This window comes from Pseudonaja textilis, chromosome 15 (genome assembly GCF_049901715.1).
Source record: "Pseudonaja textilis isolate UNSWEBS1 chromosome 15, rPseTex1.2, whole genome shotgun sequence".
Taxonomy (NCBI): domain Eukaryota; kingdom Metazoa; phylum Chordata; class Lepidosauria; order Squamata; family Elapidae; genus Pseudonaja; species Pseudonaja textilis.
Window position 1 is genome coordinate 3,951,601 of NC_142004.1, and position 15,923 is coordinate 3,967,523.

The following is a 15,923-nucleotide window of genomic DNA, read 5'->3' on the forward strand; positions in this document are numbered from 1 at the left end:
ATATTTAGAATATTTGCATCTTAGGGTTGAACTGTGGGTTCCTCGGTGCTCTCTGAGCTTGATGGTTTTCTTGCAGACATTTCACTACCCAACTAGGTAATGTCCTCAGTGCTAGAAGGGAGCGGGGTTTGCAGAATGCAAAAGAAGAAGAAAGGGAAGAGGAGGAGGACTATAGGGTCCTTGGCGCTCTCTTGAGCTTGCTTGTTTTCTTGCAGACGTTTCATTACCTAACTAGGTAGCATCATCAGTACTGGAAGGAGTGGGATATTATCTTCAGTACTGGAAGGGAGGAGCAGGAGGAATAGACTGAGGGGTCTTTCCTTGATGCTTTCTGAGCCTGTCTGTTTCCTTGAAGATGTTTTATTACCAAACTCAACAGTAGACTGACAATGTAACCTAGTTTGTTAACGAAGCATCTTCAAGGAAGCCACCATGTTCTGAGAGCATCGAAGACCCCTGGTTGTCACGCACATTTGCTCGTGTGCCATCTGCTGGACCTTTTTGAGAAATACACCCTAAGACCCCCAAAGGTTTTGGCTTCGATGCTCAGATTCATGTCTGCAGGATGTTTGGTTTGTCTCGGCAAGACTGCGGCAGGAAACTTGGCCACCAGGATGCAGAAAAGTTCTGGAATTCTTTTTGGGAGATGAAGCCAAGGTGTCTTATTTTAGGAAGGTCTACTTCAAGATTTTTCAACCTTGAGGTAGGTATCCCAAAGGTGCTTTTTAAAAAGGCAACTAGACTTTCTTGGTTTTTTTTTCCCTTGAAGAAGTTTCGCTTTTCATCCAAGAAGCTTCTTCAGTTCTTGGATAAGAAGTGAAACATCTTCAAGAAAAAAACAAAGAAAGTCTAGTTGCCTTTTTAAAAAGCACCTCTGGGACAGCCATGATCTCTATAGACATCTAAGGTGAGTGGACTTCCAACTACTAGAATTATCAGCATGGCCAGCTGTGGAATTCTGGGAATTGAAGTTCACACCTCTTAGAGTTGCTACGGTTGAGAAGCACTGGTCTAGTTTAATGGGAAGAGACAGTTTGGTCTACTGATTAAGAGGGCTGGACTAGGACTGCGGAAATGTGAGGTCCAGATGTCTTTCAGACATGAGGCCAACTTGCTGACCTGGGGCCAATCCTTGTCTTTCAGCCCTGGGAAGAAGAAGGCTGGAGGCAAGCCATTGTTAAAAAAAATATAGCCAACAAAACTTCTGGAATTTGTCCAAGTAGACACCAGGAGTCAAGACTGACCGGAAGGCACCCCCAAAAAATCTTTTAATGAGGGAGAAAAAGGTCTATTTGCTGCACTGTCTCAGGAGAACCTCCAAAACCTTTGACTGCAGATCTTGGGAGTCATATAGTACATGAGGAAGGACAAGCGCCTTGACCCCATGGGTTTGCAAGTCCTCTCTCTGGCTGTGCTTGGAGAGAATTGTGGGAAATTGTGGGAGAGGTCAAATGTGCCATTAGTCTTGGCTCCCTGTGCACCCACAAGAGATCTACGTCCAGCTCACCTTGAATTCTGCTGACTTTTATCTACCGCCAGTTTGCTTTGACCGTTAGGAGTTCTGATTCTTGTTGAAACCTGGCATAAAATAAACCTGTTGTTGGAGATGACCAGGCGGAGCCCGAGGGAGGAGTCAAACAGGCCATCAGCTTGGAATCCCTTCGTGCCCGCAAGTGATCAAAGTCCAGCCCTCCTTGAATTCCATTGACACATGTTCTATTTGAACATTAGTAGCTCAGATTCTTGTAGAGTACAAGAGCTGGCAGCAAACCTTCATATTCATTTTAAACCACCTGGGCTTCCTGATTTTCCCAAGCTTGACAACAATGATCTATTGTTTTTGCTTTGAGTGAAGGGCAAGCTCTCTGTCTGTCTCCTTAGGAAGTGTCAGTTGTCAGGGCTCCAATATCCAGCCGCATTTAAATCATGAGTCTCTAGCCGCATCACTCAGAGTTTAAAGCTTTATTAGGAGTGACCATGTCAGTGTTCAGTGCAGCCCACACTAAACACATCATTCATTTCACCCTTGACACTGGTCTTCCCCCACCTCCTGGATGGATATTCTCCAATGGGACACATCCATAGCCAAAAGTCCTCAATCAGGCTCTCCAGTAATAATCTTGTGCGCCAGAAGCTTCGGCCGCCTAGAAATTGATCTATGAAGTATTTAAGGAATGCTCTACTTCCTTCACTCCCTTTCTGCTGGCAACTCTAAAAAAACAGAGAAATATTTTTGAGTTGACATCAACCTTGAGAGGTAGTCCAGTCAGGAAGCACACCGAGAGATATTAGCTCGTTGTTGTAAGGTTACCTTAACAGGACTTTGTAAGGCCATTTTTCTACAGTTGCCTTTACAGTCAATAAGCTAAAGAGGGTCTCTTTGGAGACATTTGCTACACCCCATTTTCCGCCCTGGGCTTAGCAGCCTCTTATCCCTCCATTCCCCTGGCTGTGGGTCTTCCCTCTGTCCCCCAAGGTCGTTCTCACAGACCACGCGAAGAAGGGTTATCCTCACCTCTGTTCCTTGCTCCCCCCTGGATGCAGGAGTTGAACAAGAAGAGAACCCAGAAAGAGATGGAACATGCCATGCTAATACGGCACGACGAGTCGACGCGGGAGTTAGAATACCGGCAGCTGCACTTGCTGCAGAAGCTGCGTATGGACTTGATCCGGCTGCAGCACCAGACGGAACTTGAAAACCAGCTGGAGTATAACAAACGGCGGGAACGAGAGCTGCACAGGAAGCACGTCATGGAGTTGCGGCAACAGCCCAAGAATTTGAAGGTAGTCGAGGGGAATGAGGGTGGGAGCCCAGCCCAGGAAGACTCAGGTGACCCTTCTGGAGCCTGAAGTTAGGAAACTGCCAGTTAAGGTGGAAGGAGGCATCAAGTGGGGACCTAGCTTGGAATCGGTTGCGTAGCTGCAAGTGGCCAATTAGCTTGACTTCACCTAAGATCCAGGAAGCCTTATCTGGTCGTTCCCTGAGGGGGAAGGCAAGCAGTCTGGGGAAATTCTTCTAACATAGGCATAGATAATAATTCTTCTAATATTCACCAGTGGGGACTGGACAGCCACTTGTTTTAATGGTATAGGGTCTTCTGCTCGAGCAGGGGACGGGACTAGAGGACCTCCCAAGGGCCCTTCCAACTCTGTTACTCTCCTGTCTGCTATTGGGCTATTCCTTTCCTCCCCTTCCCTTCCTCTTTCCCCTTTCCTTTCTCTTCCCCTTTCCTTTCCTTTCTCTTCCCCTTTTCTTTCCTTTCTCTTCCCCTTTTCTTTCATTTCTCTTCTCCTTTCCTTTCCTTTCCCTTCCTCTTTCCACTTTCCTTCCTCTTCCCCTTTCCTCTTTCTCTTCCCCTTTCCTTTCCTTTCCCTTCCTCTTTCCCCTTTCCTTTCTCTTCCCCTTTCCTCTTTTTCTTCCCCTTTCCTTTCCCCTTTCCTTTCTCTTCTCCTTTCCTTTCCTTTCTCTTCCCCTTTTCTTTCCTTTCTGTTCCCTTTCCTCTTTTTCTTCCCCTTTCCTTTCCCCTTTCCTTTCTCTTCTCCTTTCCTTTCCTTTCTCTTCCCCTTTTCTTTCCTTTCTCTTCCCCTTTCCTTTCCCCTTCTCTTTCTCTTCCCCTTTCCTTTCCTTTCCCCTCCCCTCCCCTCCTCTCCTTATCACTAGATGTTTTTAAAAAGAGGTTGGACAGCCACTTGTCTAAAATGGCAGAGGGTCCCCTGCAAGGTCCCTTCCAACTTTCTTACTCAGTTCATTCTAACATTATTACGGCTACACGTAGCCGACTATTAAGGCTGTGATCCATCGGGCCTTAATTTTTTTCCTCCGTCCTGAAAAATGCTCCCTGCCGTTTAAATTGAAACCCACGTTCAGCACGCAGCGGGAGCCTTTAAAAACGGCTCCTTTGTCGGTTTTGCTTCTCCTCGCTCCTCCTCCTCCGCAGGCCATGGAAATGCAGATCAAGAAGCAGTTCCAAGACACGTGCAAAGTGCAAACCAAGCAGTACAAAGCGCTCAAGAATCACCAGCTGGAAGTGACTCCAAAGAGTGAGCACAAAACTATTTTGAAAAGCCTGAAGGATGAGCAGACGCGGAAGTTGGCCATCCTGGCGGAACAGTATGAGCAGAGCATCAATGAGATGATGGCGTCGCAAGCGGTAAGAGAGAGGGGGTGGGGTGCGGTGGGGGTGGGGTCTCCAGTCCCTGGGGAAGGAGGGCTCCCCGCCCTAGAAAAGGAGTAAAATAAAAGACGGGTTGGAATAATTGAATTGTTTTTAATTCCACCTTTATTAGCGTTTATAAGTCACGCAAGATAGTGGACATACTTAATATGTTCTTCCTCCTATTTTCCCCACCACAACGACCCTGTGAGGTGGGCTGGGCAGAAAGAGAGGGACTGGCCCAAAGTCACCCAGAGAGCTTTCGTGTCTAAGGTGGCACTAGAACTCACTGTCACCTAGTGATTGGCCCAAAGTCACCCAGCCAACTTTCGTATCTAAGATGGTACTAGAACTCACTGTCACCTAGAGATTGGCCCAAAGTCACCCAGAGAGCTTTCGTGTCTAAGGTGGTACTAGAACTCACTGTCACCTAGTGATTGGCCCAAAGTCACCCAGAGAGCTTTCGTGTCTAAGGTGGTACTAGAACTCACTGTCACCTAGTGATTGGCCCAAAGTCACCCAGCCAGCTTTCGTGTCTAAGGTGGCACTAGAACTCACTGTCACCTAGTGATTGGCCCAAAGTCACCCAGCCAGCTTTCATGTCTAAGGTGGTACTAAAACTCACTGTCACCTAGTGATTGGCCCAAAGTCACCCAGCCAGCTTTCATGTCTAAGGTGGCACTAGAACTCACTGTCACCTAGTGATTACCCCAAAGTCACTCAGAAAGCTTTCATGCCTAAGGTGGGACTAGAAATCTCTATCACCTGGTGATTGACCCAAATTCACCCAGCTAGGTTTCATGCCTAAGGAGGGATTAAAATTTATAATCTCTTGGTGATCGGCCTAAAGTCACCCAGTCAGCTCTTGTGCCTAAGGTGGAACTATAACTCACCATCTCCTGGCGATTGGCCCAAAGTCCCCCCCCCAGACGATTTTCATGCCTAAGGCAGAGCTAGAATTCACCTTCTCCTGGCGATCGGCCCAAAGTCACCCAGTCAGCTTTTGTGCCTCACGCGAGACTAGAACTTACTGTCTCCTGATCAGCTCCATGAACCATTAGACCAAACTGTATTAGACCTACAGAATATCTTGGGAATTGACTGGGACTCTAAGGTGGCCCCTCTGACCCAATTCCATATCTTTTAAATCCGTCATGATGGAAACCTCTGAAGATCTGAAAATTTTGAGGCTGATTTTTTATTTTTATTTTTAAAAAGATGCCTTTTCTGCAGGTGGAGACCACGAAAGCATAGTTGCCAACCCTGGTCCTTCCCACAAGATAGGAAGACAGTTCTGATACAAGCGTATATCAGTTGGTGATTTGCCCCAACTGACAATGAGCGTCCTTAAAGTGGTGCAGTGGCCTAGAGGTGGAGTTCTTGCCTCACAGTCCGGAGGCTGTGAGTTCAATCCCAGATAAAGACAGATATTTCTCTCTTGGGGCACCATGAGAATATATCTGCCGAACAAAACTCCAGATCAGTGACAGGAAGGGTATCCGGCCAAGAAACCCTCTGCTAGCTCTCAATTCAGTTGCCCAGACTCCATCCTGCAAGGGGATGATGGGGTCGTTAAAAGATGATGATTTGTAGCTCAGGGTTGACCTGAGGGCTCCCTCAGGTCAACCCTGAGTGCTCTCTGAGCTTGGTTGTTTCCTTGCAGAGATTTCATGACCCAAACTAGGTAACATCATCAGTGCGCCTGCAAGAAAAGAAGCAAACTCAGAGAGCCCCAAGAAACCCCTCAAATAGCAAAATTCTTTCTTCCAAATATACAAGCCTAGCGGTAGTGGACCTCCGTCAAAGCTCAAGATGTCTCAAGACGACAGGAAAGGCATCTGGCCCGTAAATACTCTGCTCCGTTCAGTTTCCCAGACTCCATCATCCCGCCGGGGGATTACAGGGGTCGTAAAAAGGAGGTGACCAACGAGCGTCCTTCCCTTGACGCTCTTGATGTGCTTCCTTGCAGCTGCGGCTAGACGAGGCTCAGGAAGCAGAATGCCAAGCCTTGAGGCTGCAACTGCAGCAAGAGATGGAGCTGCTCAACGCCTACCAGAGCAAAATCAAGATGCAGACAGAAGCACAGCACGAACGGGAGCTCCAGAAGTTGGAGCAGAGGGTCTCCTTGCGCAGAGCACATCTGGAGCAAAAGGTATGGAAGACAGGAGCCATTGAGTTTTGCAGCTAACTCAGATTGTTGGACGAGCAGACAAAAAACAGCCGGGGAAGTGAGTGAAGCCCGGGAAATGGTTCTCTGCTCAGTCAGCAGAAGACTGGTTTATGATCAAATAAACCACCATTTAGTTTAGTTTTAGTTTCTGGGCTCACGTGCCAGCACCCATAAGGCAATGCCCACGTGCCCCCATCCCCCTGCACATGCATGTGTGATCCACCCCAACGCGGCCACCCCACCGCCGCCGTCGCCCCCTTAACTGTGCTACCCCTCCCAGCTGATCCTTCTGTTCAGTTCAGCTCTCCCACTCCAGGAACCAGTGATTGGTGATGGTAGTGGGAGGCATTTTCTCAGAACCTCCACATCAGTGGTGATATGCTACTGGTTTGGCCCAGTTCAGCCGAAACAGGTAGCAAAAATTGCTAGCGGTTTGCCCAAACTGATAGTAAAAAAAAGCCTCCGACAATCAGCTGAGAGGAGGGAAAAAGCCTCCGACAATCAGCTGAGAGGAAGGAAAAAAGCCTCCGACAATCAGCTTAGAGGAGGGGAAAAAGCCTCAACGATCAGCTGAGAGGAGGGAAAAAAGCCTCCGACGATCAGCTGAGAGGAGGAAAAAGCCTCTGACGATCAGCTGAGAGGAGGGGGAAAAACCCTCCCACAATCAGCTGAGAGGAGGGAAAAAAGCCTCCGATGATCAGCTGAGAGGAGGGGAAAAAGCCTCCGATGATCAGCTGAGAGGAGGGAAGAAAGCCTCCGATGATCAGCTGAGAGGAGGGAAAAACCCTCCCACGATCAGCTGAGAGGAGGGAAAAAGCTTCCGATGATCAGCTGAGAGGAGGGAAGAAAGCCTCCGATGATCAGCTGAGAGGAGGGGAAAAACCCTCCCACGATCAGCTGAGAGGAGGGAAAAAAGCCTCCGATGATCAGCTGAGAGGAGGGAAAAAAGCCTCTGACGATCAGCTGAGAGGAGGGGAAAAGCCTCTGACGATCAGCTGAGAGGAGGGGAAAAACCCTCCCACGATCAGCTGAGAGGAGGGAAAAAGCCTCCGATGATCAGCTGAGAGGAGGGAAGAAAGCCTCCGATGATCAGCTGAGAGGAGGGGAAAACCCTCCCACGATCAGCTGAGAGGAGGGGAAAAACCCTCCCACAATCAGCTGAGAGGAGGGAAAAAAGCCTCCGATGATCAGCTGAGAGGAGGGAAAAAAGCCTCCGACGATCAGCTGAGAGGAGGGGAAAAACCCTCCCACGATCAGCTGAGAGGAGGGAAAAAAGCCTCCGACGATCAGCTGAAAGGAGAAAGAAGAGAAAAACGCGGTATTGGCCCTCTCACCAGCCCCTGCGCTTTTCTCTTCTTTATCCTCTCCACCGATTGGCACTCCAGGCCTCAGCTGGCGTGGGGAAAGCTGTACACGCACGATCATTGAACCTGTATTGGGACAGATAGGATCCCACTGCTGCTCCACACCCCGTCTCACTTCCTCTTCCTCCTCCCCCACCCCTCTTCTCCCCCCTTTTCCCAGATTGAAGAGGAGTTGGCTGCCTTGCAGAAGGAACGTAGCGAGAAGATCAAGGTTTTGTTGGAAAGACAAGAACGAGAGATTGAAACTTTTGACATGGAGAGCTTACGGATGGGCTTCGGAAACTTGGTGACATTAGAATTTCCTAAGGAAGACTACAGATGAGATTAAATTCCTTTGGCCATTTTCCTCCCCACCCACCCACCTACCCACCCGCCCCCCCAAAAATAAACCGAAACCACCAAGCAAAAATGAAAACCAAGGAGGAAAAGAAAAGAGAAAAATGGAATCTCAAACCAACATTCCCACCGCCCCGCGCCCGGTCCCCAAGTTAATGGCCGTGCTCTCTCTCTTTCTGTCTCTTACTGACGTCCCGTCGGACTTAGTGCCTGTATAATTTTAATCCATCAGGGCCTCCCACCTTCCCACCGAGGATCTCGTTTGGAGCAGGACCATGCTTGGCTGTCTCTGGAAACTCATAACGCCTCACAATATCAAATGTCTCCAAGCCATTTTGGTTTTCTTCTTCTTCTTTTTTTTCCTTTTTTTTTTAAATTTTAATTTTTTTTTTTTTCCGATTTAACCTTTTTGGCGCAAACTTTTGGAAACCGTTCCAATGAATCCAACCAACCAACCAACCAACGATCAACCACGTCAACCCACAAAAAGGGAAGTTCAGGTTTTGCTTTCGGGCACAATCAATTCCTGGATGGCCACCAACCAATGGGAAATAAACGCACACGCGCACACAAGCCAAACAAGAAAGAAACCAACAAAAATTTCAGAAGGAACCCAGGGAAAAACAAAAAAACAAAACGAAAAAAAACCACTCCAAATAAAAAAGCATTTCTCTTCTTCTATTTTTTTTTTTTTAATTTCCGGAAAAACAAATTTTAAAAAGAAACAAACAGAAAGTGTTCTGCTTTTTTCCCCCCCGGAGAGGAAGGGGAGAGGAAAAATAAATAAATGAAAATAACATACCCGGAGATCTCGCAGCCTTACCGTAATTAGCTGCTCCATTATTATTATTTTTTATTTTATTTTTTTCAGTTTTCAAATTTTGTTACCGTTTGCTTTTTTTATTTCAGCTCATTTTCCTTTTCAGTCTTGATTTCAACAGGAATAAAAGAAAATTCCGTGGAAAATAAATAAAACCGTTTTAAGGAAGAGATCAAGAAATTTGATACCTTTTGCAGAAATAATAATAATAATAATAATAATAATAATGACGAATTCTGAATTGTGGTGTACATATCAATGGTCGACATTTCTTCGTGGGTGGGGAGGAAGGGGGGGGGGTGGAAAGAGGAGAGCGTGAAATTTCTTTTTTCTTTTTTTCTTTTTTTAATTTTAATTTTTAATTTTTTTATCTTTTTATTTTGGAAAGGGCAAGGCCGGGCCAGCGGGGTGGGTGCGGGGGTACAGTTTGGCCTTGGCTTTTTTGGCACATTTCTTGATTGTATCATAATCATTTTCTGCTGTCGCAGAGGATGTGAATACACTTAAAATAAATAAATAAATAAATAAATAAATAATAATGATAATAATAATAATAATAAAATTTAAAAAAAAAAAAAAGAAGGAGGAGGCCAGAGGATTCCCAGAGCACAAAATTGGGCCTTCTCAAAATTGTGTATTTTGTGTATAGAAGGAAATTTAAGGAGAAATTTACTTATTTTCATATTGTATTTTAACTGTTTCTCTGATCAGAAGTTTTTTTACTACCTACTTTCCCGTCCCTCAGTCCCATTCCAAGCCATGTCGACCCCCCTCTCCCCCCACCCTCCCTGGCCTCAACCTCCCCCCCCCCCCATCCCTTCCTCTTTTTCCAAGTCAATCTTTGGAGTTGAACACTGTCTATCAAAATCACATTACCTTGACCCCGCCTTCCCCTCCCCCCGTCTCTCTCTTGCTCTCTTCCGGGTCCTTGACCTTTGCCCCCTGCTGCCCCCCGAGACCCTCCCCTTTCTTTCCCACCCCGATAATCTTGGTCATAAATATTGCATTATTCACTCTTTCAAACTGTGTATTTTCTTACAATAAAAACGGTTTTAAAAAGGTCTTTTCTTTGGCATGCCTTTCCAAGAGTAAACCCCGGCAAACGCACAGAGGGAATTATTGTATTATTTTTTGCGTGGGGGGGAGAGCCTGAAACCCAAACGGCCTCCCTTGGAAATGGACGTTGGCGAATAAAAAAAGGGGTTGCCCTTGAAATTTGCGGTCTCTTTAGGTTAGGAGTTGGGTGGTGGTGGGGAGGTTGCAGCCCCTTCCAGCTCTTTTCTTCTGTCCTTGGTAGCCGGGGAGAGCCTTTGGGGCCACCTCTCGCCATCCCCACACTCCAGCTCTTAGCCCTGTGGTGGAAGATTGTTAGGGCTTCCTACTTGGCTTTCATCCCACAGCTACAGAGGGGGAGTCTTAAAAGACAACTGGCCGCAAGAAAACTCACTGCGAGACAAAAGAGTTATACTTAATACCAAAGAGGACTCGTTAAAGAAAGGATGCCGAAACAGGGAAGAAATGGAATAGGAATGACAAAAGTTAAAATGGTTCAAAAAAATTTTTTTACAGCGAATTGTTGCATTGTCCCGCAGCGAGTTCGCCATGCCAAGTTGCCCCATGCCAGCAGAGAGACGGAGCTTGGCCACGTCTACAATGTCTCTCCTTTGCTTGGGGCTCTTGAAGTACCCTCGGAGGGCAACACCCATACAGAAGGTAGCAGGCAGGGCCGTGATCCCGAAATCCTGGTGTGCTCCTAATGTTAAGCCGTCATGGGCAGATTCAGACACAATAATTCCCATCAAGCCAAGAATAAGCCAACAATGTTATGCAAGACTCGGGAACCCCGTCTTCTCTCCTGGCTAGGAAAGAAGGGGTGGGGGCTGGGAAGACCCCCAGAAAGGGTTGTCAGGGTGACAAGGTGGCCATTTCAAAACAACAAATGAAAACAATGCCGGTTAAAATCAAGCTTAATCTACCCGGATGAATCATTTCTCCATTCATTTCATAATTCCATCTGTCACATTGGCCCTGGAGCTTATTCACCACCGTGAAGGTCCAGGCACAGCTGTGTGTTGGATTTGTGGCTTCATTGGTGCCATATTTAAGGACCTTTTGTGGGGGGCTCCAGAACATTTTTGAATGTCTTTGACTAAGACGGGTGCAAGTTGTTTTAAGTGTATTGTGCTTTTTCTCCATGGATGATCGTTTCCGGAGGTTTTAAAGAAAAGATAGGACAGGCGTTTTCTCCGGCATGGTCTAGGATCTGCTTGAGCAAGGGTTTGGACTACAAGACTTTCAAGGTCCCTTCCAACTCTGGGCTCAAAAGGACCATAATTTTATAGCAAGACCTGGTTACGGCTACTATGTCCATGAATCGTCCCCTTGTCCAGAAAACTCTAATCCCAGTTCGATCTGGGCATGCTTCTGTTGTTGATTTATCCACCACTGGTAAAATGTAGTTGTGACGTTTCCAAATAAGTTTGCGAGGAGACTTGGAAGAACCCAAGGTTGAAACCCAACCAGTTGTGAGTCCAACTCTCCTTACGACTTCTGCCTTGGTTCTTCTAAATCCAAAGAGAGCGTTCTGGTGAATTAATAAAAGTGGAATTAAAAGAGGCCGAAAAATTGCCAGGTGATTTGTTTTGGAAGTCAGCAAAGAAGGATGGAGAGAGTCAAATATTCAAGACAGATGGGATTTTGGGGGGGGTAGAGATCTGTGTGGGAAAAACTGGTCATGTCAAAAGGGCGAAATTGAAATGAATGCTGTAAATGTTCATTCTGGGAGGGGGACGATGAGAAGGGGGAATCACCAGTGGTGCGGAAATATCAAAAAATGGTAAGGCCAGAGGTATAAAAGGCTGTAATGAACACAGATGGATGTGATTTGCTTCCAGAATGGTGTTGAGATGCGTTTTCATGTCTGTGCGTAAAGGCTCCAATCTGTGATTGACAAACAGTCAACGGGCTGAATGCAAAACCTGTTGGGAAATGTGAAGAGTTCGTTTCTTGTGCCTGGGAAAATATTTTGTCAAAATCCTGGTCAAATGAATCAAATTCCGACGGCATTGGGCTGACAGCATGCAACTCAATCCTTGCTCTTCAGTTGTTAAGGGTAAAGGTGTTGTGGGTTGTTGCTTCTGAGAAATACACAAGAATGCGATTCAGCTTGAATGAGGAATGTTTGGGCAAATGCGGAGTTTAAGAAGGTGGTTCAGTCCGATTAGAATAGCAGGTAAAGGATGAAAGGACACAAATGATAGGCTTGTTACACGATTCATGGAGATGTGTTATATTATGATGATATTGATGTTGATGATGAAGAAGAGGAGGAGGAAAAAGGAGGAGGAGAAGAGGAGGAGGAGGAAGAAGAAGGAGGAGGAGGAGGAAGAAAGAGGAGGAGAAGGAGGAGAAGGAGAAGGAGATATCCACTCAATCATGTCCGACTCTTATTCTGTGAGCCAGGTCTCTACAAACTTTCTTTGAGTTGTTGGCCAGTGTCATTTTTAACGGCTGATGTCAACTTTGATGGTCCATGTTCTTTGGCAGCCTACTTTGCTTTTACCATTAACTCTTCCAAACAAAATTGCTTTGTCCAGTGAATTCCCCTGATGATATTTCACTCTCTGCTTACGTCCGACTTTAAGGCAAACAGTGCTCTCCCCGTTTCATGGCCAAGGGAGCCAGTGTTGTCCGAAGACATTTTCCACGGTCATGTAGCCAACACAGCTATATGTCAAAGGGGCATGGAATGCCGTTACCTTCCCACCAAAGTGGTACCTATTCATCTACTTGCAGTTGCATGCTTTTGAATTGCTAGGAGCTGAAGCAAGGAACAAGGAACTCAATCTGTCATGAGGTACCCGGGTCTCAAACCCAGACTGTCTGTTTTCCAGTTGACCAGCTCAGCTTCTTTACTCACTGGCCCACCGCAACCCCTTGCATATATATAATAAAAATAATTATATATATAAAGGATGCAAGAACAGAAACAACGCATTTACTAAATGATTCAAGAAGATGAGATTTTCTTGATCGCTTAGGGCTGTAAAGCACTGTGAAGCGGTATATAAGTGCTATTGCTGTTGCTGTTTACATATATATCTAGGATCTGCATCAGGAATGTTTCTGATGTTATAAATGTGCTGGTTGATGACATGGATGCTCATGTACCTTTGTATGCATGTGGTGCCACACTGATGCCAATGTTTTGCAATGAATGTCAGCTAGATTGCACACTGGATCTGAAAACTAATGTATCAAGGCTTAAGATAGCTGCGCTTGACAGGAAAATGAAGTGAGCAAAGCTCAGTGAAGACTAGGACAGTTACCAGATGTGGTCATGTTTATGACTGTTAGCACTCTTCTGCCCCTGACAGGATGCTTGGGGTTTCTGGGAGTTGTAGCTCAACAAGTGAAAAAGCTTTCCAATTTTACAGATCTACAAAAACACACCCTTTGGCTGAAAATCCTTCGAATGACCTGGCTTCAATTCAGGCCCTCCCCACGGTACAAGAGAAACAGAACAAGGAAGTGGAGTAATAGCCACACTAAGTAATGCCAACGGAATTTATGGGCAAGAGCTTTGCGAGTGACCCATTAAATCCTCCACCTTCAATCTCTCTCTTAACAGCTGCTCAAGTTTGGTTGCATCGTGGCCAACACCTCATAGATGGCATTGTTGGGGAAAGGGCCTACTGTTCCGCTTCAACCAATCAGAGAATCTGGAACCACCCCTTCATTTGAATACTGACCACTATATAAGGGCAAGGCTCAGAGCTGGCCATCATTCCCAGGTGAGTCAGCTTAAGTTGGGCTGATGTCAACATCACAAGCCATGGCTGTTGTCAAAAGAGAGAGGAAGAGCGATGTTCTGAGAAGGACCCGGCCCAACAAACCAGCCAAGGTTGTTACCAAACGTGGCAAGATCCATGCCAAACCCAAGAGGAACATGTGTATTATAAGATTTCCCAGAAGCAGCTACTTAACCTCCTGCCCTCTGGTGTCCTGGTATTTCAACAGGAAGATGCGGGATGATATCCTTGCCTTGCACAAGAATAGACATTCCTTGATCCCTTGCATAGCTGACACTCACCAGAAGTTCTCTCTCAGGCTTGACCGGCAACAAAAGCCCCAACCCTTCGTCCGAGGGGCTTTGAGAGCCACACTCCGGGAAGTGGCCAGAAAGAAACGAGCCAAATGGGTGATGGAATCGACCAGGAAGAGGAGAAGATACTCCGACCATGAGATCTTCTACAAGTTGGCCAATAGACCCTCCCTATCAGAAGATGCCGACGGGTCTTCTGCTGATGGAGAGGTGGGCGACTTAGCTCCCCATGTTCCTGGAATACCCCAACCAACTGCCAATGAATTGCAAGAAGCTTTCAGCTAAATGATTGGCCCTCAACTTCTTCTCGGCATGGCAAGCAAGCTTCAAGAAGAGCCGAGATAGAAGAACAGAAAACCAAGAAGCTACTAACCACCACAAAAGATCCAGTAATTTTGGGGAGTCCCACCTGAACTCACGTTTCAATCCTGTGCCCATTTTTTTTTTGGATGAAATTAGTATTTATCAATGCTTAAAAGGGGAGGGAAGCATCATTTGAACCATCAGTGAAATCTTGCCACCTGGAGAAAGACGACCGAGTAGCACCACAAGAACAAGATGATGCAGATCTCCCATCATATCAAAGCGACAGTGAAATAATAACTCTTGTCCTGTCAAACTCCCCGTTCCTCAAGGATATCCTATCTCAATATCCCAATAAAAGTAGGATCTTTTGCAATGCAACGTGCTGTCTTGTGAATTCTTTTCCCGAAGAAAATGTTAAAATTTAACATTTTAGGATCAATAGGATGAATTTAGGTGGGCCCAAGTTGAGGTGGAGGGATTCAGTGGCTAAGACGCTGAGCTTGTCGATCAGAAAGGTCAGCAGTTTGATGGTTCGAATCCCTAGCACCGCGTAACGGAGTGAGCTCCCGTTCCTTGTTCCTAACTTAACAGCTGCAAGGATTCGCTTAACGACTGTAGCAAGGAAGGTCTTAAAATGGGCCAAAGTCTCTTAACAAATGTCTCAATTAGCAACAGAAATTTGGGGGCTCAATTGTTGGAATTCGAAGACTACCTGTATCCAAGTCATGAATGACCCAGAGGGGTTGCGAGATGAACCCCACCCCAATCCCACCTACCCCCAAAAAAACCCAATCTTCTAATGACTTGCTCTTAGTTTGAGTGACATGAGACTAGTAAGAGCCTTCTTCTCAAGAAATCCATCTAGTGATCACTGCAGAAGGGACGTGGTGGCTCAGTGGCTAAGACGCTGAGCTTGCTGATCAGAAAGGTTGGCAGGTCGGCGGTTCAAATCCCTAGCACCGCGTAACAGTGTGAGCTCCTGTCCCTTGTCCCAGCTTCTGCCAACCTAGCAGTTCAAACGCATGTAAAAATGCAAGGAGAAAAATAGGGACCACTTTGGTGGGAAGGTCACAGCGTTCCGTGCGCCTTCGGCATTTTTTAGTTATGCTAAACTAAAATGGGGGGTTGGCGGGGCCAGTCAGAGGCGGTACTTGCCGGTTCTCTGAACTACTCGAAACTTCCGCTACCGGTTCTGTTGAACCGGTCCGAACCGGCTGAATACCACCTCTGTTTCAGTGTTGTTGTAACTTTGGCCACTAAATGAACATGTTGTAGGTAAAGGACTATCTGTGCTGAGCAGATTTTTCAAGACAAAATGACCTGATTGCCTTCACACCTATTCGGATCTTGCAAACGAAAACTTGCACTGAGATTTGCAAAGTTTCAACAGAATTATTAAAACTCTCCCTGAACTCAACGTAGGGGGAAGAGCCTCTACACACAAACACGCCCGCCCCACTGCCCCTGAGTATCCCACGATGCAATGTCTATGTTGTAAAAGATCCAGTTTTATTTATATTTTCCCCAAAACAAAAAAAACATTCCTTGAGTGGTTCAGGACAGGAGACCACCGCTGGCAACAACCATCTCCTTGCAGTCAGGACCGAGGGAGTTGGTTTCTCCTTGAGTTGTGTTCTTGCTTCTTCTTTGTCTTCCAGCTATAGATACA

General features: G+C 46.3%; 1 protein-coding gene across 8 annotated transcripts in view; it reads left to right on the forward strand.

The window, feature by feature from the left end:
• The window catches only part of TAOK3 (TAO kinase 3), an 85,688-nt gene extending 77,108 nt beyond the window's left edge, over positions 1-8,580 (forward strand). For all 8 annotated transcript variants that reach the window (XM_087913217.1, XM_087913218.1, XM_087913219.1 and 5 more), the window contains 4 exons: positions 2,545-2,784; positions 3,939-4,151; positions 6,124-6,306; positions 7,849-8,580. In XM_087913217.1, coding sequence (XP_087769343.1) covers positions 2,545-2,784; positions 3,939-4,151; positions 6,124-6,306; positions 7,849-8,010 — 798 coding nt within the window. In that variant the 3' untranslated portion in view covers positions 8,011-8,580. The remainder of the gene's footprint in view (positions 1-2,544; positions 2,785-3,938; positions 4,152-6,123; positions 6,307-7,848) is intronic.
• The last annotated feature ends 7,343 nt before the right edge of the window (positions 8,581-15,923 follow it).